This window comes from Grampus griseus (genome assembly GCF_964374135.1).
Source record: "Grampus griseus genome assembly, chromosome: 12".
In the NCBI taxonomy this organism is placed as follows: domain Eukaryota; kingdom Metazoa; phylum Chordata; class Mammalia; order Artiodactyla; family Delphinidae; genus Grampus; species Grampus griseus.
The window spans coordinates 40,944,179-40,970,323 of NC_139006.1; the positions used below are offsets into that span (position 1 = coordinate 40,944,179).

At 40.5% G+C, this 26,145-nt stretch overlaps 1 protein-coding gene across 2 annotated transcripts in view; it reads right to left on the bottom strand.

Annotated features, from left to right (window-relative positions):
- The window catches only part of OSBPL1A (oxysterol binding protein like 1A), a 200,531-nt gene that overhangs the window by 18,006 nt on the left and 156,380 nt on the right, over window positions 1-26,145 (bottom strand). For both annotated transcript variants that reach the window (XM_082667364.1, XM_082667365.1), the window contains 2 exons: window positions 15,919-15,994; window positions 206-340 (listed from right to left, as the gene is read on the bottom strand). In XM_082667364.1, the coding sequence (XP_082523490.1) occupies window positions 206-340; window positions 15,919-15,994 (211 nt within the window). The remainder of the gene's footprint in view (window positions 1-205; window positions 341-15,918; window positions 15,995-26,145) is intronic.

A 26,145-nucleotide genomic window follows, 5' to 3' on the forward strand; every position in this document is an offset into this window, starting at 1 on the left:
CGGTGGCACTCTGACTAGAGGGTGGCGGGGAAGGAACACAGACGACTCTCCAAACATGCTGACTATGTAATGATAATGTTTGCTAGCCTCACACTGGACTTAACATGAATTCTGTGCATATGTGTTTGGGGCGGGGGGAGGGGAGAAGGTGGCAGAGAAGACTTCCTAAGACTTAGACCTTTCCCAGTGCTTGCTTGACACATACCTGCATCCTTTCCACAGGATCAGCAAATGAACTGGCCTTGTGGATGAGGTACGTATGCTCCATATATTCAGTGAGTCGCTGCAGGAAGCTCAAAGGCTCGTTAAATATGACTGGCATGGTGATCTTGGAGAGTTCCTATTTAACAAAAAAAATGGAAACCGTGATGCCTAACATACACAGCAAACTTACACGCTGCTGTCTCTACATAACACGTTCCTGGAAAGGAAGTCACAGAGAACAGCACATTTAATTAGTGTCAGTTCAATTTCATAATCTTCCCAGAGCATCTAACCATGTGGAGTATGTTGTTCTAGGCCTTGAAGGAAATACAAAGCCTACCCAAACATTCTCCTTGGCTTCGAGGAGCTTGCAATCTACTGGTGAGCAGTGAGATGATGACTATTAATAAGTCTGCCTCAGATCAGAATTAGGAAATGGCATATCAAGGTCATGGGGACACAAAGACCAAAAATCTTCATAGTGGGCTAAGGAGCAACCACATATACCATTTTTGTGGACAATTTTTCAAAGGAATTTCAGACTGTTTTTTGTTTTTTTTGCGGTACGCCGACTTCTCACTGTTGTGGCCTCTCCCGTTGCGGAGCACAGGCTCCGGACGCGCAGGCCCAGCGGCCATGGCTCACGGGCCCAGCCGCTCCGCGGCATGTGGGATCTTCCCGGACCGGGGCACGAACCCGTGTCCCCTGCATCGGCAGGCGGACTCTCAACCACTGCGCCACCAGGGAAGCCCCGGACTGTTACTGCCTGACAACATTGAGGTTTTCTGAGAACACTGATCCATTACACATTGTGAACTGGGGTACTAGAAGGCTATTGTGTATTTCACAGGATAGGTTTTAAATTCTATCTGCTAGAATGACACAATCACAGTAGACTTCCAAAAATAATTTAATGATTGGGTAGGGGTCCTCTGACCTGAATTGCAACCTTTCAACTCTGCTTACCATATCCTGCCAGCAAACAGTCGCACCATGAGATCTTTAACAAATTCACTAGGGAACAAACTTATCTTGGTTTTCTCTGGAATAGTCTGATGATCTTTCCAACCTTCCACCTACTATTATTTACCTTTCCCGTGAGAATCACATCTTTCATGAAGCCCGCTGACTAAAGTCATGACCCCGTGAACCATCGCAAGGTGCCATCGAGCTTGAATGCCACCTGTCTTGGCTCTGACTTTCCCCCTCTAAACATCCACATTCTTACAGATATGCACAATTAAAAATAAAGTAACCTTCACAAAACTACTATCGGAACGCATAAAATAAAAGCTCACTCATTAGCATACAATACTGCAGAACGCAGACAGACGTGTAGCAGCTCAATGTAATGAAAAGAAATGGTAGGTTTACTGGTGCCTCACTGGGAAGACAAAGGAGAACGGGAATGCATAAGGAGATGAAGAAAAGAAGGCTTTACTATAAACACCCCGAGATCTCAGTTAAGTGCAAAAATTCACTGCTGGGGCCAAGTCCAGAAAGCTGGGACTGCCAAGGCTTTTCTTAATTGAGATATCTTAGACTCTCTTTCTTCTACTTAATAATGTCTTCATGAGTTTTTTCTTAAAAAAAACAACACAAAAACTAATAGAAGAATATGTAATTCTCAGTCATGGAAGTAAAGAAATGAAAATGCTCCTCCCCTCAGAGGCAAAGCACCTCCAACAGTTTGGGATACAATGCTGGGTGTTTACACACACGTGTATGTACACACATATATCTTATCGGATTCTTTTAATGCATGGGATCTGCTCTATGTATTGGCTCATCACTTGCCTTTTTATGCTGTTCCTGTGTTCGGAGGTCTTACATACACGTACATTACAACACCGAGTCCATCAAGTTCTTTGTAATCGCTGCACTGCGCAGTGGTAAGATGTTAGAATCAGACTGAGTTCCACTTCAGGCTTTCTCATTTACTAGATGTGTGACTCTGGCCAAGTTAAACTCTGCCAGTTTCCTTATCAATAACATGGCACTAATATAAGTGTATATAACATAATCTACTACAAAGCACTGTTATAAGACTAATATTTGCAAAACACTTAGACCAGTTCTGGGCACATTAGTAAATGCTATATGTATTTGTTAAGTTTTTTTAAAAAGTCTATCTATAGATATACCATAAACTATTTAATCTTATCCTTTAGAACATGAACAAATATGGTTTTAAAGTAAATTTCTGTAAGTGGGATTTCTGGGTCAAAGGTGTGTGCTCACTGAAAATTTTTACAGTTACTACCAAGCTGAATGCCTTCAACCCTTCAACCCTTTATCAATTTGTACTCCTACCAATGCTTCTGGGAAGTCAGATTTTCTTTTAACATCAAAGGGAGGGGCACTACTTCCAATCTGTTCATTCAATCATGGTCATTTTCTTTACACAACTATTTAATTCAAGAATAGTCAAATGTTGTAATGGTGCTGGGTAGTTCATGTATAACTCTAGAACGAAGATTAAAAGACATAAGTATTAAAAGTAACTATAACTATGATAATTTGTTAATGGATACACAATGTAAAAAGATGTAAACTGTGACACCAAAAACATAAAATGGCAGGGAGTGTACAAATGTAGAGCTTTTGTATGTGTTTGAAGTTAATTTGTAATCAGCTTAAAACAGACTGTTATAACTATAAGATGTTTTACATAAACCTCATGGTAACTACAAAGCAAAAAACCTATAGTAGATACACAAAAGATAAAGGAATTTAGGCATACCAACTACAGAAAATCATCAAATTCACAAAGGAAGAAAGGAAGAGGAAAGGAACAAAGGAATTACAAAACAGAAAACAATGAACAGAAGAGCCATAGTGAAACCACATCTATCAGTAATTACTTTGAATGCAAATGGACTAAATTACCCAACCAAAAGACACATAGTGGCTGAATGGGTTAAACAAAAAACAGAAAACACCAAGACCCAGCTATGCTGACTACAAGAAATTCACTGCAGCTCTAAGGACACACACATATAGAAAGTGAGAGGATAGAAAAAGACATTCCATGAAAATGGAAACAAAAAGAAAGCAGGGGTAGTTATACTTATATTAGACAAAACAGATTTTAAGCCAAAGAATGTAATAAGACACAAAGAAGGTCATTATATAATGTAAAGGGGTCAATTCATCAAGACAATATAACAATTATAAGTATTTATGCATCCCAAATAGGGACACCTAAAAGCAAATATTAACAGATCTTAAAAGAGAAATAGAGAGCAATACAAGAAAAGCAAGGGATTTCAATTCTCTACTTTCAACAAGGGATAGATCATCCAGACAGAAAATCTTAGTAAGGAAACAATGGGTTTAAACAACATGTTAGACCAACAGACCTAAGAGACATATACAGAACATTCCATGCAATAAAGGAATACACAATTCTTCTCAAGTGTATATGGAACGCTCTCCAGGACAGACTATATATTAGGCCACAAAACAAGACAATAAATTTAAAAATAGTGAAATCATATCAAACATCTTTTCTAACCACAATGGTATAAAATTAGAAATAAATTACAAAAAGAAAACTGGGAAATTCACAAATACGCGAGAAGTAAACATGCTACTAAACAACCAATAGGTCAAAGAAGAAATCAAAAAATATCTTGAGACAAATGAAAATGGAAATACAACATACAAAACTTACAGGATGCAGCAAAAACAGCTCTAAGAAAGAAGTTCATGGCAATAAACACACTAAGAAACAAGATCTCAAACAGCCTAACTTTACACCTCAAGGAACTAGAAGAAGTCCAAAATTAGTAAAGGAAGGGTAACAAAGATCAGAGTGGAAAGAAATGAAACAGAGACTAGAAAGATAAATGCAACTAAGAGCTGTTTTTTTTTTTAAAAAAAAAGAGGGCTTCCCTGGTGGCACAGTGGTTGAGAGTCTGCCTGCCAATGCAGGGGACATGGGTTCATGACCCGGTCCGGGAAGATCCCACATGCCGCGGAGCGACTAGGCCCGTGAGCCATGGCCGCTGAGCCTGCGCGTCCAGAGCTTGTGCTCCGCAACAGGAGAGGCCACAACAGTGAGAGGCCCGTGTACCACAAAAAAAAAAAAGGTAAAATAGACAAATCTTTAACTATACTCACCAAGAAAAAGAGAGGACTCAAATAAGTATAATTATAAATGACAGAGAAGATACTACAACTGATGCACAGAGGATCATGAGAATGCTGTGAACAATTATATGCTAACAAATTGGACAATCTAGAAGAAATGGATAAATTCCTAGAAACATACAACCAACCAAAACTGAATCATGAAGAAATAGAAAATCTGAACTGATCAATCCCTAGTAAGGAAACTGAAGCAGTAATCAAACACCTGCCAACAAACAAAAATCCAAGACCAGATGTCTTTACTGGTGAATTCTGCCAGACATTTAAAGAAGCATGAATACGGATCCTTCTCAAACTATTCAAAGAAACAGAAGAAGAGGGAACACTTCCAAACTCATTTTACAACGTCAGCATTATCCTGACACCAAAACCAAAGACAAAACCAGACAAAGAAAACAAAATTGTAGGCCAATATCCCTGATGAACACAGATGCAAAAGTCAAGAAAATATTAGCAAACTGAACTCAACAATACATTTAAAGGGTCATACACCATGATCAAGTGGGTTTTATTCCAGGTAAGCAGGATTGTTCAATACAAGCCAATCAATAAATGTGATATATGACATTAATAAAACAATGGATAATCTCAATAGATGCAGAAAAAGCATTTGACAAAATTCAACATCCTTTCATGATAATAACTCTCAACAAAGTGGGCATAGAGGAAGCATACCTCAACATAATAAAGGCCATATATGACAAGCCCACAGCTAACATCATACTCAGTGGTGAAAAGCTGAACACTCTTCCTATAAGATCAAAAATAAGACAAGGATGCCCACTCTCACCACATTTATTCAACACAGTACTGAAGTTCTAGCCAGCGTAATCAAGAAAAAGAAATAAAAGGCGTCCAAATCAAGAAGGAAGAAGTAAGATTATCTCTATTTGCAGATGCCATGATATTATATGTAGAAAACCCTAAAGACTCCACCAAAACACAATTAGAACTAATACATGAATTCAGTAAAGGTGCATGGTACAAAATCAACATACAAACATCAGTTGTGTTTCAATTCACCAACAACAAACTATCAGAAAGAAAAATTAAGAAAACAATCCCATTTCCAATATCATCCAAAAGAATAAAACAGTTAGGAATAAAATTAACCAAGGAGGTGAAAGAGCTATATACTGAAAACTGTAAGACATTAATGAAAGAAACTGCAGAAAACACAAATAGACAGATATTCTGCACTCATGGATTACAAAAGTTGTTAAAATGTCCAAACTACCCAAAGTGATCTAAAGATTCAATGCAATCCTTATCAAAATTCCAATGGCATTTTTCACAGATATAGAAAAAAACAATCCTGAAATTTGTATGGAACCATAAAAGACCGTGAATAGCCAATGCAATCTTGAGAAAGAAGAACAAAGCAGGAGGTATCATGCTCCCAGATTTCAAACTGTATTACAAAGATATAGTAATCAAAACAGTACAGAATTGGCATAGAAATAGACAGGCAGATGAATGGAATAGAGAGCCCAGAAATAAATCCATGCATTTATGGTCAATTAATTTTTGCTAAAGGAGCTGAGAATATACAATGGAAACAATCTAAGTGTCCGTCAATGGATGAATGGATCAAGAAAATGTGGGTGTGTGTGTGTGCATGCATATATCTATGTGTGTATATATATACACTCACACACAAATACATACACACACACACACACACACACACACACGGTATTACCCTTACAAAAGAAGGCCATTTGTGACAACATGGATGAACCTGGAGGGCCTTATGCTAAGTGAAATAAACCAGACAGACAAACACTGCATGGTATGGTATCACACATATGCGAACCTTAAAAAAAAAAAGTTGAACCAATAAAAACACAGTAGAAAGTCGTTGCCAGGGGCTTCAGGGTGGGGAAAACAGGGAGAAGTTGGTAACAGGGTATACACTTTCAGTTATAAGATGAATAAGGTCTGAGGATCTACTGTATAACATGGTGACATGACTACAATTGATAACACTGTTTTGTATAAATGAAATTTGCTAAGCGAGTAGAACTTGAATGTTCTCACCAAGAAAGGATACATATGTGAGGTGCTGGATGTGTTAATTAACTTGATGGGGGAATCCTTTCACAATGTATACATATATCCAATCATCTTGATGTAGAATTTAAATATTTGTCAATTATAGCTCAAAAAAAAAATCCACCAAGATTGTCTCTCTAAAGCAACTTGGCTGTACAGAATATGCATACAGAAATAAAACTGTTTCAAAATAGCTTTTAAAAAAATTTTTATTTAGCACCTACTAGGTGCCAGGCACTGTTTTAGACACTGGATTAAAAGTCTTATTATAGCCAATTCTGACCTGGAATGCCCTACTCTCTTCAGTTAACTCTTGTATCTCCTCCCCGCTAGGATTTCAGGAGAGTTCAAGTCTCTCCTCCTCGACTATTCCAGTACTCATTGATTTCTCGCCTCTTCCAGCTCCTGGAGCACCAGAATCTGTATCGCACAATGTAGCATCTGATCACAGATTATACAGCCTGCTGCTATGTCAGGGGTACTAACCAGCTTATCTTGCTAACTACACAGTAATACAATTCCTGAGGTGAAGGATAATATCTTATACTCCGCCTGCACCCTCATCACCTCAGAGAGAGCAGAGCACATTGCAGGCACCCCTGCCCTATGTGCTCCTGTATGTTTCCACTGCCCCTGAGTTTACTCCTATTTGGGCATTTATCACAGTGCACTAGACTCTCCTGACTCTTTCACTGGAATACAAACTCCCTGAAGTCAGAACCCTCTTGTTTAATGATGCACATAGTTCACAAAGCAAAATGAGTAAAAAAGTAGGTTACAAAGCAACATGTTCAAAAATAGTTTAATTTTGTAAAATATATGTTTTATAGACAAATATTAGAAGGTAGGAGCACCAAAAAGTTAACAGTGGTTGACTCTAGGAGTTGGTAGTCCAGGTAATCTAACACTTTCAGCCTGGCAAAAGGAAGGGATGGGGAAGCTGACAACCTTGCACCGCAGAAGGTGGACCGCCTTACGACATACAGGCTGATGTTATGCTCATCATAAAACAGACAAGAGAAAAGCACGATGGAAAAAGAGAACAACAAAATATACCCAGGTTAGTCCAGTCCTGGGTTCCAGAGACAGTAGAGCATTGTGGTTAAAGGAATGCCTTCTGAACAGAAGGCACAACGGTGGCTGCCAGGGCTGGGGGGTAGGGAGGTGGGGAGTTGTTGTTTAAGGGGTGCAGTACGTCAGTTCCACGAGATGAAAAGAGTTACCTGGGTGGTAACGGCAGCATAATGTGAACGTACAAACGCCACTGAACTGCACGCTTAAAAATGGTTAAAATGGTAAATACTGTGTTCTGTGCTTTACCACAATTGAAAAATAAAAGAATGGGTTCTGAGAGCACACGCCCCTTGCCACCTGATGCTTGCATCACTGTGAGTCCCTCACCTCTCCGCCCAATGGGGGCTTAATTATGTACCTCACAGGGCCTGTCAGGATTAATTAGTTCATACAAATCACTCAGAACAGTGTCAGGCATACGTTAAGTGAGCAATAAATGTTAGCTATGATCATTACTATTAATAATACATTCAAGATTGCCAAGTCCTCCAAGGCCGTGTAGAGGCAAGGCGGCTTTGAAGGCTGGGATACCTCATCCTGTCGCCTGGGCAGCGAGCTGCAGAGAAGCCACTCAGATGGCAGCGTGGCTTGAGTTCCAACCTTAAAAGGTGAAGAAGTGAGGGAAGGACACCTGTTCCCCCCGGAGCCCCAGTCAGAAGCCATCGCGTACTCCCCGCTGCTGAGGCCCTCGCTGCTGGCTGACTGTCCCGTCCAATCGCGAAGATGACAGGGGTTCACCAGGGTGGCGACATGAGCCCTGGCCCGTGACAGTATGTGACGTAAATGATGCCATTTCTGGCTCTGCTCTCGTTTTCTACATTTCGCTTTGTCATGCACAACAGCAGGGTGAGATTTATTTTAAAGGGATTTAAAGGATTTATTCATTAAAGGAATGAAGAACTTTACCTAAGTTTGATTCTGAGCTTTTTTCCCTAAAAAATACTAGACTATTATACACGCACTGAGGGAATACGAGACACGCTGGGGGGGTGACAAGGCGTTTGGCGCTTCTGTCATTACAGCAGCTCAGATGGGAATCCAGGCCTAGGGACTTAATCTTTCATCTCTATAGCGACCCTGTATACGTCGCCATACCCTCACATAATCTCCCTGAGAAAATATGCGAGCAAGAATGGGACAGTCACGCTGTCTACTAGCCGCTGGCTGCTCACCGCCAGTTGGCTAGACTTCATGTGAGTCAGCAAGTCAATGAAACAGTGGTTTGTCAACTCTGGAAACCAAGGTACAGAGGACACGGTTTTATCACCCATTCAATGGGCGGACTATTTTTTAATCATTTGAAAAGCTCCCCAAATTCTGAAAGGGTCTTTAAATCCAATTTTATAATCTAGAATAATGTAAACACCTTCCTGCTTCTTTTAGTAACTCAGAATGTAAGCGTTCAAAGGAAATGAAAAGGCACATTTGTGGCCCAGGTAATAGACACAGAGTGCAAGGGACAGAATAAGGCCTGAGGGAACACAGATGGCCATAAAAACCACCTTGACTGCACAGAAGAGTCTAACATGCTATTTAAAATACAGTGGTGGACTTGCAATTTTTTGCCTCTATTAGTCTGTACAATTACTGATATTTTAATTGTTAAAATCTACAGTTCCCTGGATACGTAATGAAAAAACTCGGTGATACAAACTATATTTCATTCCCTCTTGGAAATTCACAGACACCCTGTTTTTACTTACAATACAATGAAGTTTGGTATTGGATTTGTCAGATACTGTATACAACTAATTAGTACTGCATACATTCCAATAATAGGAAAAGCAACAGTGCATATTACGAAGGTCAAGTTTCAGGAAGAAACATGAGCTGGAATACTTTTATCACTGAGAGCTTCAGTCAGCTGGAAAAATTAAATATTTATGCCAGGCAAGCCTACCTTGTGACCCAGCTAAAAGCAAAGTTTACATGTAGCCATACAAATTAATAGCAACTAATGATGAAACTGAAGAAACTCTTAATTGCAGTTGCTCATCAGCCGACAAACGGACAAGAATAAGAAGAGAGAAGGCTGCTTTGTCACTTACGCACTATACAAACCAACAAGGCCAAGTCTGATCCCAACCGAAGTGGAAGATAACTTATGTGTCTAACGCCGAGCACCGTAATGCCCAACTGTGCAAATATTTCAGACCTGGGTTACAGAGAGCAGCTCAGCTTAGGTCTTCAGGTAAGTCTGCCGGTGGGCAGGGTCCTCACACAGGTGTGCGACCCAAGCACTAAGTGGGCTTCTAGGCTCTTCACTGATGGGCAGGCGCTGGCAGCAGCCTTGGCTCTGTGCCTTGGATGTGCCTTCTGTGACACCAGCTTGGCACTGGATCCTCCCTCCACGACAGCCCCAAAGATGTAAAACTTTACCCTTCTTACATGTAAGGGCCTTGGAGGGCCATAGGTCTCTTTCCCATCTTGGGCTACTCAGTCCCTTCCCTCTCCACAAGACGTCTATCATCTATTAGTTTACCATCACATGAGAGGTTCTTGCCATCTGAACACACTGATCATGCCCAAAGCAGTCACACTGAGACCTTGCAAGTCAGCCCTCGGGGACCACTCTGGTCGAGCAGTCTGAACAAGCCTGCTGCTCTGACGCCTCTTGCTGTTGGTTACACCACTGTTCCTTGGCTCTCACAGACCAGCCCCAGAGAACACAACAGCTGGAAACAAAGGAACTATGCACAGGAAAGGGGTGTCTGCACGTGAACTGAATGAACCACACTGTGGGCAACTGGGTGCAACCAGTGGTCAAAACAGGGAGAAAAAGACAAGGAAAGCTTTGAGGGAAAAGATAAACAGATACTCCTTTCCTCTTCTCCCTGTCTCGTAGCTGAATTTTTTCAGAGTTGGGAGGCCGTGTGAGTCCTCTTGATGGACAACCGCTAGGTGGGAACATGGCAGGACAACTAAGGCGCTGGCTGGACGCTTGGACCAGGTCCGTGGTCTCCACACTGTAGTCACGCAGGGTGACTGTGGGCAGCGATGGATGCTTTAGGGGGAACTGATCTGCAGGTGCTCACCCTCCACACGCACTCCTGCCTAAGAACTGACAGGCCAAGAACACACCTGCGTCGGACGTCACACTGTTGCTCTTTTCCCACGTCTTCTTTTAAAATCGCCCTTCTTTTACCTGGGGTGTGGGGGAGACACCCCTCACACCATCCTGAATTCTAGTATAGCACTCTTGCTCTGATGTGTAAAAACCTTCAGGGCACCGAGCGAAGGGAGGTTTAGAAATACAGTACCGGTACAAGGAAGCCTCTTAAATCAAGGCTCTGTTGCTCTGCAGGATGGCTCCCCGACTTCCCTGTTTTCGTTAAGGCAAAGACCTGACATCAGAAGCTCTTCCAGTCACTTCTCCCCTGTTGGGATATTCTGATTTCAGATCATTATAGAGTGAGGCGGTAGAGATGACAAATTTTGTTTAACTACTTTGCTTCTTCTGCCTCCTGTCCCTTAAGTCAGTATTTATAATGTACCAGTTTGGGCAAAGCTCCAAATCTTATCTAGAGCTGTATCTGGCTTATATTTAGAATTCAAGAATGGGACAGTTGTCACAGTGACATATACCAACGTGTTTATCTGAACCCCAAAATAACATCATGAGCTGACCCGGATGCGTCTGGTTCTGAGGTCACGCGGCAGACATTCTGCATCAAGGGAATGAGATGAATCTGAGGTTTTGGGGGAGAACGTTTAAAGTGCATGGTAAGATAAAAAGCATTTCATGAAAAAAGATTATACTGGCAAGGTGTGCTTCAGGGAAAATATTTCAGTTTTCCCAACCCCTTCTCAATATTGCAAGGTATATCTGAGTGAGAGGACACAGTTACAGAAACCGAAGGTGAGAGCCCTGGTAAAGCTTCTCCCTTCCATTTCCCAGAGACCCAGATGCCCATGACTTCAAGGGAAGGTAACAAGACCTCCTGCAACCTAGAGTTTTCCAATGTTGTTTCCAATAACACTGAAGGAAGTCCTATTGAGTTGTCAATTTATGGATCATAAAAAATTATTTTTGATGGATAATATATTACCATCTGATTTTTGACATATAGTCAAGAAAAGGTCAAAGAACTGAATGACATTGCTAGATACTAAAAAAACCACAGAACTCCTACTCCCATCTGTCTATTAATATGAGCAAGGCTTCCTAATCCTTGAATCTATTAAAAAAAAAAAAGAACTGTTACTGAAAATCCTGTCTCATTCTAGCAATGTGTGATATTCATTCTCAGATATCTCAGCCAAAGTGAAAAAAATCCTTTTTATGAATAACATTTTAGCTTTTATGTTATACTTTCATAAATTCTGTAACGCTTGTTATTTTGATCACTAATGTAAGAATAACTTAAAACTTTTAGTACTAAACTCTTATGGCCATAAAATATAAATTTTTAAATTTTAATATGTATTTTTGTGATAGTGAAGTACGATAAGGTAATCAAAAAACCTTCAAAGATGAAAAAAATTAGGTTAGGGTAATATTCTGTAGTAAATATGGAATGGAAATAGGAGTTAAAGGAGCAAACTAGAACTATAAAGTTTTCAACTCTTATATTCAAGTCTCTATGGAATTCGGTTGCACTGAATATACCTTTCTGAATGATACAACATTTTCACTTTAATAACTCGGTATTTATAATATAACAGACCTTCTTCACCCTCTTATAATAATCTAACGCTATTCTATGACTCCAAGACATTCAGCAGACGTGGTCTCAGGTGCAGGCGCCTACTCAAATTTTGTGCCTGGATGCCTCGCTTGTCTCACCCTGGTGCTGGCCCTGGTTTCCAAGTCACTAAGTATGGATACCCATGACCTAGCCTCTGGGTGAGTCCTGCTGACAAATCCTAAAGGGATGGGAGAGAAGAGGAGAAAGAAAACAGGGGAACAGAAGACAATGGGATTATGAGGCTAGAGTCCTTTAACGAAAGGACAGTGGGAGTAAGGAAGTAAGGAACAAAGAATTCAAACTACTAACCAACATCAAGTATTAATTCTGAGATGGGAATCTGTTTGGTAAATGCTTCAATCACAGAGAGATTTAGGATTTAGTCCATTTATGTAAATTATTCATTTCATGTAGTATAACCCAACATTTGGTAACAAAATCCTGTCCAAGACAGACTGGGAGAAAAAAGGGTGTCATTCGTTTTGGAAATCTAAGTCTCTATATTTGTTTTAGAAAAAAGCAAAGTCAAACGTGTATGTATGTGGCAGTGGAGGATGGAGCAAGGTGAGCCCGGCTGCAGAAGGTGCTGCAGGGCACCGAAGCCCAGGATGACAAACGCCTGAAGACACTGACTTTCCTACCTGAGAAAGATGAAGTTATACCTTGACCATACATGGCAGGTAAGCACCTATCATGTGTTCTTAAAAGCCATGTCTTAAGGGATTAATGATACTATGCCATAAAACTGTATCATCATAAATGAGGGGCACTGATTTCTGAAAAAGTTGGCACTAGACCCCAGTTGAGCGTAGAACTGGGAGGTTTCCAGCAGCATGCCCACACTCCCCACTCTGATCTCATATGCTCCTCAAGTCGACAGAGACATCATGAAAAGCTACCGTTCAATATCAGATTTCCTCTGCTACTTTTAAGACTTATTATTACAAAGTTAAGAAACTGGGAATGTGAAACTATGGGAAAAACCAGCTGAAGGGTATGTCCATGGCTTCTGTAACTGAGATTTACCCACATAGAAAGGACCTGGAGTGAAGTATTTGGATTATTATTATTTTTTTTTTTTGCGGTACGCGGGCCTCTCACTGTTGTGGCCTCTCCCGTTGCGGAGCACAGGCTCCGGACGCGCAGGCTCAGCGGCCATGGCTCACAGGCCCAGCCGCTCCACGGCAGGTGGGATCTTCCCGGACCGGGGCACGAACCCGTGTCCCCTGCTTCGGCAGGCGGACTCTCAACCACTGTGCCACCAGGGAAGCCCAGTATTTGGATTATTAAGTGTAATAGAATCATGAAAATGCAATGCGGGGGGGGGGGGGGTTTAAAAAATGCCTTCACTTTGAAGTTAACTGTAATAAAATCTATGGATACTAATATCTTCTAATTTTTTACCTATTTTCCTCACGGCTGGGGGTAGCAGGAGGCAGATATAAGAGGGGTCGATACCAAAAATTATTTAAAAATTTTTATTCTGGTGATGTTATTTGCATTTCTCTCTCAAGATACACCGCACTTTAAATCTCTATTGTGCTCAACACTCACCCCCTTGGACTGATTCCGCTGCCCATGAGAGGGGAGACATGGCACCCCAAGAACAATAACTTCCAAATGCCAGTTAACTGCCTTTCAATCACATTAATAAATATTAATAATTATTCATCTAGAATGTTAGTCTCTTATAAAACCTCAGCAGGAAATACTTTCCCAAAATATTACTTCCCCTGCAGCTCTTTCTCTGTGATTTATTCAGAGAGTTCTATAGATATAAGTTTCAAAACATTCCATGGTGCCCTTTCAACCCAAACAGGTCTGCTTTTATTTGCTTTATTTTGTTTATGATTCAGCCTGCTTATTTGCACAAACAGTTCCACACCTAAAAATAAAGGTAAAACCATCCTTCTAGAGAAATAGAGCATCTTTCGAAGTATGACAGGCAGAAGCCAACAGGACATTATCTGCCGTCTTTTAAAAGAATGGAGAGTTTCCATTTAGACAGAATGCTTGCTTTAGACATAAACTAGACGATTATCAGTCACTAGCCTGAACAAACTCATGACAATACCACTAAATCCGACACCCAGTGAGACAGGAGATGGTAGGTGACAGACTCAAGCAAGAGAAATACACAAAGCTGTATTTTCCACGACTGCCAAAAAGACTAAACCACATCTGCAGTTTTCATACCCATTCTGTTGACCCAACAGCCTTAGACAAATGTGGTACCAATTCTACAGTAACTGTGGGTTTCATTCACTAGCAGGTTACAAAATCAATTTAGTGAGTTGGAATCAGCATTAATCTAATATAACAGAAAATATCATTTATTGTAAGGATGAGTATTCTTTGGTGGAACTGGTTTTCATTTTAAGCACACATGCATAGGTACATATTTACATACTGGATCTCAATGATAAATACGTTTACTAAGGGCCTGAAAAATATGAATCCTGTAGGATATAATTTTTTGTCCTGAAAATTTCAGTTCTTCAGAGACTAATATGTACAGTTATTTTAAGAATATATACATTTGTCTAGATACATTTGGTTTGTCCTGATGAAACTTAATATGATCAAAATGGAATCAGAGCCCAGGGATTCTGATTCTCAAGTGTGATTAACTGTTGATAATAATGTTGAGCATTAAGCTAAACCAGGGTCTGTCCTGGACATTTTATAGAAATTATCTTATTTATGTCTCAATACAGCTATAAGGTACAAATAACTCTCCTAACTTTACTCAGGGAAGCAAGGCAACTGGCCTAGGGTCTCACAGACAGGAGGCGGCCAGGCTGGGATAAAGCCCATTATCCAGCTACGGATCCTTCTCTCCATGCAGTAGGAGCAGAAAATATTTGTTTAAAATAAATGTTTCTGGAATTAGCTCCTTGGAAATTACATTTAGGAAGTCTCAGATGACGTTACCCCATGTAGAGAAGAGGGGCATTTAAAAAATGCCAACGTGGGCACACCAGCAGCCAAAAGGACTTCAAGCATCAGAATGAAAATGTTTAGAAAGTGACTATACTTCCCAGTACAAGGAAAGTTCCTGGAGTACTCAGGCTGCACATTAAATTGCAAAATTAAGAAACATAATCTCCAGGCAGACTCTTCAGCAGTTCAGGACTCACATGTTTTAAAATTTTCATCATTCTAGTTGGTCAAAGGTCATGCTAGAAGAATTAAGAGAACTTTACTCAGAATCCTAGCCCGACTGTCGTCAGGGTGGTGACGTGGACTACTATTTTAAAGGGAGTCTAAGGATTTATATAATAGTAAATTTTGCCATCCCGTCGCCCTCCCCCGCAAAATCAGATCCACCTGCACAGATAACTAAGCTGGGACACATTCCAAATATCTAACATACACCACACTCACAAGGTACAAAAACCAGCTCTGTGCACAGAAGCATAAGTGAAATTATATTCTATACTGTGGGGACTCTGTTCTTTTTGAGCCTTTCTGGGTAACTCTATAGGGAAATACAAATGTGGAGCCTTTTCTTTTTCTACTTTCTTACAATGAAAAGTCACATTAAAGTCATACTAAATGGCATAAAAAGTGGTTCAAGTTCTGTGAGGAAAACCTAATATAAGACTTTTCCTAATTTCTGATTCTCAAAAGTTTTCATAAACGTTGTGCATCAGTTTTATGCCAACATTAGGATTCCCTTCTAAAGGACATGCATGAAACATCTATCAGCTTAATATTATAGAACTGATAGTTAATTTACCATTCCAATACATTTTCTGAGGATGCTCCAGATGCTGAAGTCATTTCTGGAAAACATAGGTGAGGGCAAGCTTGTTCTGAAAAAAGAAAACAAAAATAAAGACTTAATTTTAATACCACTGGCGTTAGGAAAAAAGCTATTGTCAATAATCCGAGAGCCACAGGCATACATGTATAGAGACACCATGAAAACGTGCAACATGTACATATGGCCAACAGGTACATGAAAAGATGCTCAATATCACCAGTCATTAGGGAAATGCAAATTAAACCCACAATGAGATATCACCTCACACTTGTTAGAATAGCAAAATAAGGGATTACAAATGCTGGCGTGAATGTGGAGAAAAGGGAAGGTTGTGCACTGCTGGTGGGATTGTAAGCTGGTACAGCCACTGCAGAAAACAGTACGAATAGTCCTCAAAAAATTTAAATTGAACTCCCGTATGATCCGGCAATTCCACTTCTGGGAATATATTAAAAGGAAATGAAAATACTAACTTGAAAAGATGTCTGCACCCCCATGTTCACAGCAGCATTATTTACAATAGCCAAGACATGGTGGTATGAAATCAATCATTTAAGAAAATGTGGTATGTGTATGTCTCTCTCTCTCTGTCTCTCAGACAGACCGACACACACACACACACACACACACAAGGAATATTATTCAGCCATAAAAAGGAGGAAAACCTACCATTTGCAACAAAACTGATGGACCTTGAAGGCATTATATTAACTGAAATAAGTCAGACAGAGAAAGACAAATACTACATGATCTCACATGTGGAATCTAACAACAACAAAAAACCAACATCAAACTCAAAGAAAAAAGATCAGATTTGTGGTTGCCAGAGGTGGGGTTGAAGAGAAAGGGAATTGGACGAAGGTGGTCACAAGGTACACACTTCCAATTATAAGATAAATAAGTACTAGGGATGTGATGTACAACGTGACTATAGTCAACACTGTAAGACGTAAGTAAGATATACTGTAGCCGTTAAGAAAGTAAATCCTAAGAGATCTCATCATCAGGAGAAAAAAAATTTTTCTTTTTATTTTATCTATATAAGCTGATGGATGTTAACAAAACCTACTGTGGTAATCATGTCACAATACTGTGAAATGTAATATACGTGAACTCAAGCCATCGTGCTGTGCACCTAAAGCTTAGTGATGTATGTCAATTATTTCTCAATAAAACTGGAAAAAATGTGCACAGACAGGATAAAATAGGGTCAATCTGGGCTTGTATCCCTATTCACTGCTATTTTGGGCCCTGAAAAGTTCCACAGCAGATCAACCGGCCCCACGTCTTCGGAATCGTTCTGATCCGAACCCTCCTAATCCTCCTGTGTTGGTGTCCAGCTGCTTAAACCACCTCAGAAGTACACTGTCCTTTCATGTGCTGGCATATCTGACCTGCTGTTTGGTCCAAGAGACCCATCATACTCTGATACTCAATAAATTACTCTAGTAGCTGTTAAATAATGGAAACAAAAAATGTCATTACTGAACCTAGCTTCAGGTTTTTAAGAAATTAATTGTATCATATCAGTACTTTCCCAAAGATGCTGACATTGGACCAAACTCAGCAACTCTGGATGGACTGGAAAACCCTTTGCAAATTAACCTCTACAGAAGGAGCGTTTCCAAAGCCTCTGCAGGGGTAAGGAAACAGCCAAGAGAAGGGCGGCTGTCGGTGGCAAAGGGTCTGTGGCTCAGATGAGCCGCACACTGAGCTCAGGCATCCTGAGGCCTCAGCACCACCGGGGGCAGGAGGTGCCCAGAACCGCTTCCTGAAACACTGTTATAATAATGCCTTCTTTTTCATCATCTTAGGTTCTGGCCAGGGATGCTGGTTTTCCAGGTGCTGTTTGAAATATACCCATGTAACTGAAATATTAAAGAAAATATTAAATTAAAATTCTTATCTTCTAAAGAATCTCTGTTCTATAAACTGATTGACTTGAATTATAGAAGTTAATAAAATTTTAAGTTTTTAAATAAATAATATTTTAAGATCCTCTGTGGTAAAATCTTTCTGATTTTTCCTTTTTTTAGGAATGCACACTGCTCATTTGGCAGATCTGTCATCTACCCAATCTGCTGGATAAGTGGCCACAGATGGTATTTAAATCACATTCTCTACAATCCAAGACTATCAATCTCAGTGACATGAACAACTGAATCCAGGACAGAATCCTTGCCATTACCTACCATTTGCACGTAGAATATAGTTTCAGAGATGCATATCAACTAAATTTTTCATCTCGTCTATTATAAAGTCAGTCAGAAATGTAACATATATCTAGGAAGTTATGAGTCCAAAATAAGTTTTGTGAAGATTGAATAAGGGGCTGTAATTCCCCCCAACAAATGCTTACATTAAATGCATATGCATACATTACTATTCTCATTAAAGGCAAGAACAGCAGAAAAACAAGAAATATTTTGGAAGCAAGAAAGCAGAAGAGACATCCAAGCTTTATTTTTATTCTCAATTTAGAAAGCATCACAGGGTTGCCAGCCAAGAATCCCACCCAGAAATATCCTGTACTGATTTTTGTGCACATAACTCCTTGTGGTGTTCTATGAAAATGTAATTACTCATTAATGAGGCCAGATCATCTGCAATCTGAGTTATCTATTCTGGAACACAACCAGAAAGCAGAGGTGAAGGGAAAGGGCCATCACGAAGCCCATGCTGTCTTCTCGTGTAGGACACGCAGAGCCAAAAGCAAACCCTCCTTCAGACCACATGGTGCGTAACATGCTGATGAGAAGCAGCAACAGGAACACCAGCCCACACGGCCATGCAGGAGCTGGGTCCCAAGTAAATGACCACAGGGCTGCTGACTGCATCTAAATCGATAGCATGAGGAGGCTGCCACAAGAACAGAGCCAGAACATTCCCAAGGGCAGCTCTGCAAAGGTCAGACCAGAGCTGGGATCCAGACCCATGTGCCACTTTGAAAAGGAGGACTCATGAGAGGCCAGGCAAAGGTGCCTGGAGAACAGCTCTTATAAGCAATGGCTGAAGGAAACGTGTGGTCTAGAAGAAACAGAAGAAACTGGAGGTCTGGGAAAAGGGGGCGTGACGGAGGTGTTGGGGCATTCAGAGGACGGGGCCGGGGGCAGGAATAATGGCATCTACACACCCACAGCCCCACCGCAGTCCCTGCACCCCTCTGCCTGCTTCGTCCTTCTCCACAGCACTGATCATCACGTGACACACTGCAGGGCACCCCTGAGTATCTGCTGACTACGTCCCCCAAGTATAGTACATAAGCTTCTGGAGGACTCACGTTTCATCTACTGCTGTATCTCATTGCCCAGGACAAGCCTAACACAGGGGAAGAGTTTAAGTATTTGTTGAATGAGCTCTGGAATTTATAAGGCCTTTTGGTATACATTATCGCTTTCATAAAGAATTTGGTTTCTCTTGTACTACTGAAGACATCAGGACTATGACTCTTGGTGGAAGTTATAGGACACCTAACGTAAAACTAACATAAACTTAATATAAATATAATATAAAGTTATCATAACAGCTACCATAAAATATAACCTGTCTTATAATTAATTCCAAATAGGGGAGACAAGAGAGTCTCAACAAGGAAGTGTTTCAAACAGATGCTGGAGGATGCCTTTCAGTCACGGCCCAGAAAGGCATTCCCGCCCTGGGTGGGAAGTTGGTCTCCATCAGCTAGGCCAGGGATGTTGCTAAACATCCCACAGGAAACAAGACAGGTCTCCACAACAAAAAGTTATCCAGCCTCTAATGTCAGTAGTGCCAAAGTTGAGAAACCTGTCATAGAAAGACAACTAGAGCTTCATAGATAGTTTTAAATTTTGTAGTGGCTTTATTAAAAAAAAAAAAAAAAAGTAGGGCTTCCCTGGTGGCGCAGTGGTTGAGAGTCCGCCTGCCGATGCAGGGGACGCGGGTTCGTGCCCCGGTCTGGGAGGATCCCACATGCCGCGGAGCGGCTGGGCCCGTGAGCCATGGCTGCTGAGCCTGCGCGTCCGGAGCCTGTGCTCCGCAACGGGAGAGGCCACAACAGTGAGAGGCCCGCGTACCACAAAAAAAAAAAAAAAAAAAAAAGTAACAAGATAAATTAATTTTAACAATATATTAGATTTAACCCAATATGTCCAAAATATCAGCACTTCAACATGTAATCAATATAAAAATATTAATGAGGTATTTTATACTTTTTCCCACACACGTCTTCAAAATCCAGCGTTGATTTTACACGTAGAGCACCTCACAAGTTAGCTACTAAATTTTTAACAAAGTGAAATGTAGTCTTACCAAAGCAATAAAGTTATGTTTACTGGCAACATATTTTATACTGCTTCGTTTTTACAAACTATATTACAAAATTAACATAATAAACCTATATTAATTAAAATTAAATAAGACTACAAATTCAGTTTCGTGCTCACACTAGCCACATTTCAAGTGTTCAAAAATCACCTGTGGCTACAATTGGACATAATGGATTTCTGTGATTACTTCTGAAAACAAAAGGATAGGAATGCTCTCAGATTATGGGGGAAGAGCAAAAAATTACTCAATTACAAGAGTCTAAAGTCCATGAAGCAAAACAGTCCACAGCCCAATCATCAAGAAAATGCTAAATCTGCAGTATTATTTAAAGTAGAGAGAATAGATTTTTTTAATTAGGTAGATTAAAATTTTTAAAAATGATTTATACTGAAAAGGATATGTTTCTATATTTTTAATTTTCACTCCTTCCATGGTGGGGCGGGGAGGCGGGTAAGAATTCCCTAATGATCTTGGATGAGGAGATGCTACTCCAGGCAGAAAACAGAGCATGGCAGGCAGGCCTCAGAATTTCCAGGCTGAGAGCACAGATCAATTATTCTCTTCCCTTTGAGTTGATCTGAGAGTCATTATCCTGAATTCTATGCTTCCTTTTTCCCTTCACACAGAGAGAAAACACCCTGTACCAGGGACTGAGAGTGATGCACCCCGGCTCTATTTTCAACCATACAGATGCCGCTCTGACTATGGACACAACGACACAATGACTGGTCTTTAAGGGAAAGCTCCCGTCCCACTCGCTTCATCTCCAAGATGCACGCGGCTCACCCGGCTGCCCTGCCACTGCACCACCGACACAGGGTGTACACAGACCCCGAGCTGAACCACGTTAACTTGTGAAGCGTGACTCACAAATGCTATGCTGGGATCCCTTTGCTCCAAACACACTGCGCAAGTTCAGGAGATCACTGGCCCCCAGGTCTTTGGGAGATGCTTTTTTTTTCCTAAGATTTTTTTGGTGTGGACCATTTTTAACGTCTTTATTGAATGTGTTACGATACTGATTGTTTTATGCTTTGCTTTTTTTGGCTGCGAGGCATGTGGGATCTTAGCTCTCCAACCAGGGATTGAACCAGCAGCCCCTGCACTGGAAGGCGAAGTCTTAACCACTGGACAGCCAGGGAAGTCGCTGGGAGATGCTTTTTTTTTTTTTTTTAACATCTTTATTGGAGTATAATTGCTTTACAATGGTAGTTTCTGCTGTATAACAAAGTGAATCAGTTATATGTATACATATATCCCCATATCCCTTCCTTCTTGCGTCTCCCTCCCACCCTACCTACCCACCCCTCTAGGTGGTCACAAAGCACCAAGCTGATCTCCTGTGCTATGCAGCTGCTTCCCACTAGCTATCTAGTTTACGTTTGGTAATGTATATGTGTCAATGTTACTCTCTCACTTCGTCCCAGCTTACCCTTCCCTCTCCCCGTGTCCTCAAGTCCATTCTCTACGTCTGTGTCTTTATTCCTGTCCTGCCCCTAGGTTCATTAGAACAACTTTTTTTTTTAAGGTTCCATACATATGTGTTAGCATACGGTATTTGTTTTCCTCTTTCTGACTTACTTCACTCTGCATAACAGACTCTAGGTCCATCCACCTCACTACAAATAACTCAATTTCATTTCTTTTTATGGCTGAGTAATATTCCATTGTACATATGTGCCACATCTTCTTTATCCATTCATCTGTCAATGGGCATTTAGGTTGCTTCCATGACCTGGCTATTGTAAATAGAGCTGCAATGAACATTGTGGTACATGACTCTTTTTGAATTCTGGTTTTCTCAGGGTATATGCCCAGTAGTGGGATTGCTGGATCATATGGTAGTTCTATTTTTAGTTTTTTAAGGAACTTCCATACTGTTCTCCATAGTGGCTGTATCAATTTACATTCCCACCAACAGTGCAAGAGGTTTCCCTTTTCTCCACACCCTCTCCAGCATTTACTGTTTGTAGATTTTTTGATGATGGCCATTCTGACTGGTGTGAGGTGATACCTCATTGTGGTTTTGATTTGCATTTCTCTAATGATTAGTGATGTTGAACATCCTTTCATGTGTTTGCTGGCAATCTGTATGTCTTCTTTGGAGAAATGTCTATTTAGGTCTTTTGCCCATTTTTGGATTGGGTTGTTTATTTTTTTAATATTGAGCTGCATAATCTGCTTGTATATTTTGGAGATTAATCCTTTGTCAGTTGCTTCGTTTGCAAATATTTTCTCCCATTCTGAGGGTTGTCTTTTCATCTTGTTTATGGTTTCCTTTGCTGTGCAAAAGCTTTTAAGTTTCATTAGGGCCCATTTGTTTATTTTTGTCTTTATTTCCATTTGGTGCTGAACTCTCTCAGCTTTTGCTTGTCTGTAAAGGTTTTAATTTCTCCATCAAATCTGAATGAGATCCTCGCTGGGTAGAGTAATCTTGGTTGCAGGTTTTTCTCCTTCATCACTTTAAATATGTCCTGCCACTCCCTTCTGGCTTGCAGAGTTTCTGCTGAAAGATCAGCTGTTAACCTTATGAGGATTCCCTTCTATGTTATGTGTTGCTTTTCCCTTGCTGCTTTCAATATTTTTTCTTTGTATTTAATTTTTGATAGTTCGATTAATATATATGTGTCTTGGCATGTTTCTCCTTGGATTTATCCTGTATGGGACTCTCTGCGCTTCCTGGACTTGATTGACTATTTCCTTTCCCATGTTAGGGAAGTTTTCAACTATAATCTCTTCAAATATTTTCTCTGCCCCTTTCTTTTTCTCTTCTTCTTCTGGGACCCCTATAATTCAAATGTTGGTGTGTTTGATGTTGTGCCAGAGGTTTCTGAGACTGTCATCAATTCTTTTCATTCTTTTTTCTTTATCCTGCTCCCTGGCAGTTATTTCCACCATTTTATCTTCCAGCTCACTTATCTGTTTTTCTGCTTCAGTTATTCTGCTATTGATTCCTTCTAGAGTTTTTTTAAATTTAATTAATTAGGCTGTGTTGGGTCTTCATTGCTGTGCATGGGCTTTCTCTCTTTGTGGCGAGCTGGGGCTACTCTTCGTTGCAGTGCGCGGGCTTCTCATTGTGGTGGCTTCTCTTGTTGCGGAGCACGGGCTCTAGGAGCACGGGATTCAGTAGTTGTGGCACACAGGCTTAGCTGCTCTGCAGCATGTGGGATCTTCCCAGAGCAGGGCTTGAACCCATGTCCACGGCCCCAGCCCACGCTCCTGCCCCAGTCTCCCTGCATAACCAGGGGCCAACCTCTAGCCTGGGGGGCCACGGCTGGACGATCTGCCTCAGGGGGCAGCTACGTGTGCACTAAGAAAAGGGACAATCCAAGATGGACCTAGAGATTGTTCTACTGAGTGAAGTCAGAGAAAGACAAATACAAATGATACTGCTTATATGCGGAATCTTAATAAATGGTACAAATGAACTTATTTACAAAACAGAAATAGAGTCACAGATGTAGAAAACAATCTCATTGGGGAGGGATAAACTGGGAGATTGGGATTGACATATATACACTACTATATATAAAATAGACAACTAATAAGGACATACTGTATAGCACAGGGAACTCTACTCAATACTTGTAATGACCTATATGGGAAAAGAATCTAAAAAAGAGTAGATATATGTATATGTATAACTGATTCACTTTGCTGTACACCTGAAACACAACGCTGTAAATCAACTATACTCCAACTAAAAAAAAAAAAAAGAGCCTCCTGGAAATGAAGTTTCAGTTTCTTACCTGCACATCCGTTTTAAAGAATTTTAAAAATTCTTTGTTATTTTCATAAAGTACAAACATATTAAGGTGAAAACATTCATAGTCATTGGTGATATCTGCCCACTGAATTAGCTTCTCAATTTGTAAGAGCTCCTGGTATATTATAAGTATTCTATTCACCACCTATATTGCAGATAACTCTTTCCAAGTCTAACATTGGTCTTCTGATTCTGTTTATGGTATAATCTGCCAAAACCAAATCTACCTACCTGGGAAGACTATAAATATTATGACCATAATGTATACATGAAACTTTAAATAGACAGCTATCTTCCAATATTTTCCATATGGACAAGATAAAAACACTCCACAATCGTATTAATAGTTACTCCAGAGAAAAAGGTACATCCCTTAATTCAGGGGTCCCCAATCCCTGAGCCACGGACAGGTACTAGTCCGTGGCCTGTGAGGTACCAGGCTGCACAGCAGGAGGTGAGTGACCGACGAGAGAGAGAAGCTTCATCTGTATTTACAGCTGCTCCCCATTGCTCACATTACCGCCTGAGCTCCGCCTCCTGTCAGATCAGCGGCGGCATGAGATTCTCATAGGAGCGCGAACCCTACAGTGAACTGCGCATGCGAGGGATCTAGGTTGCTTGCTCCTTATGAGAATCTAATGCCTTATGATCTGAGGTGGAGCTGAGGCAGTGATGCTAGCACTGGGGAGCAGCTGCAGATACAGATTATCATTAGCTGACAGATTTGACTGCACAGAGACCATAATAAATCAACTGCTTGCAGCCTCATATCGAAACCCTATCAGTGGGTTTCCCTGGTGGCACAGTGGTTGAGAGTCCGCCTGCCGATGCAGGGGACACGGGTTAGTGCCCTGGTCCGGGAAGATCCCACATGCCGTGGAGCGGCTAGGCCCGTGAGCCATGGCCACTGAGCCTGCAAGTCCGGAGCCTGTGGTCTGCAACAGGAGAGGCCGCAACAGTGAGAGGCCCGCATATCGCAAAAAAACAAAAACAAAAACAAAAACAAAACAAAACAAAAAAGCTATCAGTGAGTGGCAAATGAAAACAAGCTCAGGGCTCCCACTGATTCTGCATTATGGTGAGTTGTATAATTATTTCAGTATATATTACAATGTGAAAATAATAGAAATAAAGTGCACAGTAAATGTCATGCGCTTGAATAATCCCGAAACTATTCCCCTCACCCCCGGTCATGGAAAAACTGTCTTCCACGAAACGGGTACTTGGTGCCAAAAAGGTTGGGGACCGCTGCCTAAATTCATAAAGTTTTATAATCTCATTCTTACCTTTTTAGAAATTTAAGTTCTAAGTCAAAACCGAGTCAAGACACAACAGAAATAATCTTCTCAAGTATTTACCACATGGAAGTAAACATAATTAAATGGGGAAACAAGTATGTAGTTAATTTTTCAAATTACAATATATTATTATATTCAAGGTGAAAGAATCCACAGATAAAGAACAAGCTAGTCATCTACTCCCACCTCCAATACCAACATAACAGCCCGAAGTGCTCCCTTCCATACTTTTTTCCTTGCATAAGCATATACAAGTACATAGATTTTTACAGACATACTACCCTACAGGTCACATTGTTTTTTCAGTAAATAATAATTTAAGAGGATACCCCTTCAAGTTGATAGATATAAGTGTATCTATCTTTCGAATATCTTTATGCACAGGAACACATACACATACATGTAACTTTGTATCATGCACCCTGTTTTTAATGCAGTCTTTCTCCCGTTTTGTTCTTTTTTGCTTGTCACCCCACTTCCTCTGCCACCACTGTACTACACTGTAACCCATGGTAAAAACCTGGTATGTATTTTTCTATACTTTTTTATATTTTCTCAAACAGTCTTAAACAGAGCGTGCACGTGTGCATACACAGAGCGGCTTTCTGACTTTAAAATTCCAAAACAGAATACCAGTTATATACACTTCTTTACAGTTTGCTTTTCCCATTCAGTACTTCGTGGAAATTTGTTCGTCAAATGGTAAACTAATTCTTTTAATGAATAATAGGCCATGACAAGAATACTATATATCAAAACATACTTTGCCGTCCTCCATGAAAGCCATTTACTGTTTTCACTCTTTTGCCAAAACAAACAATGCAGCAAAAC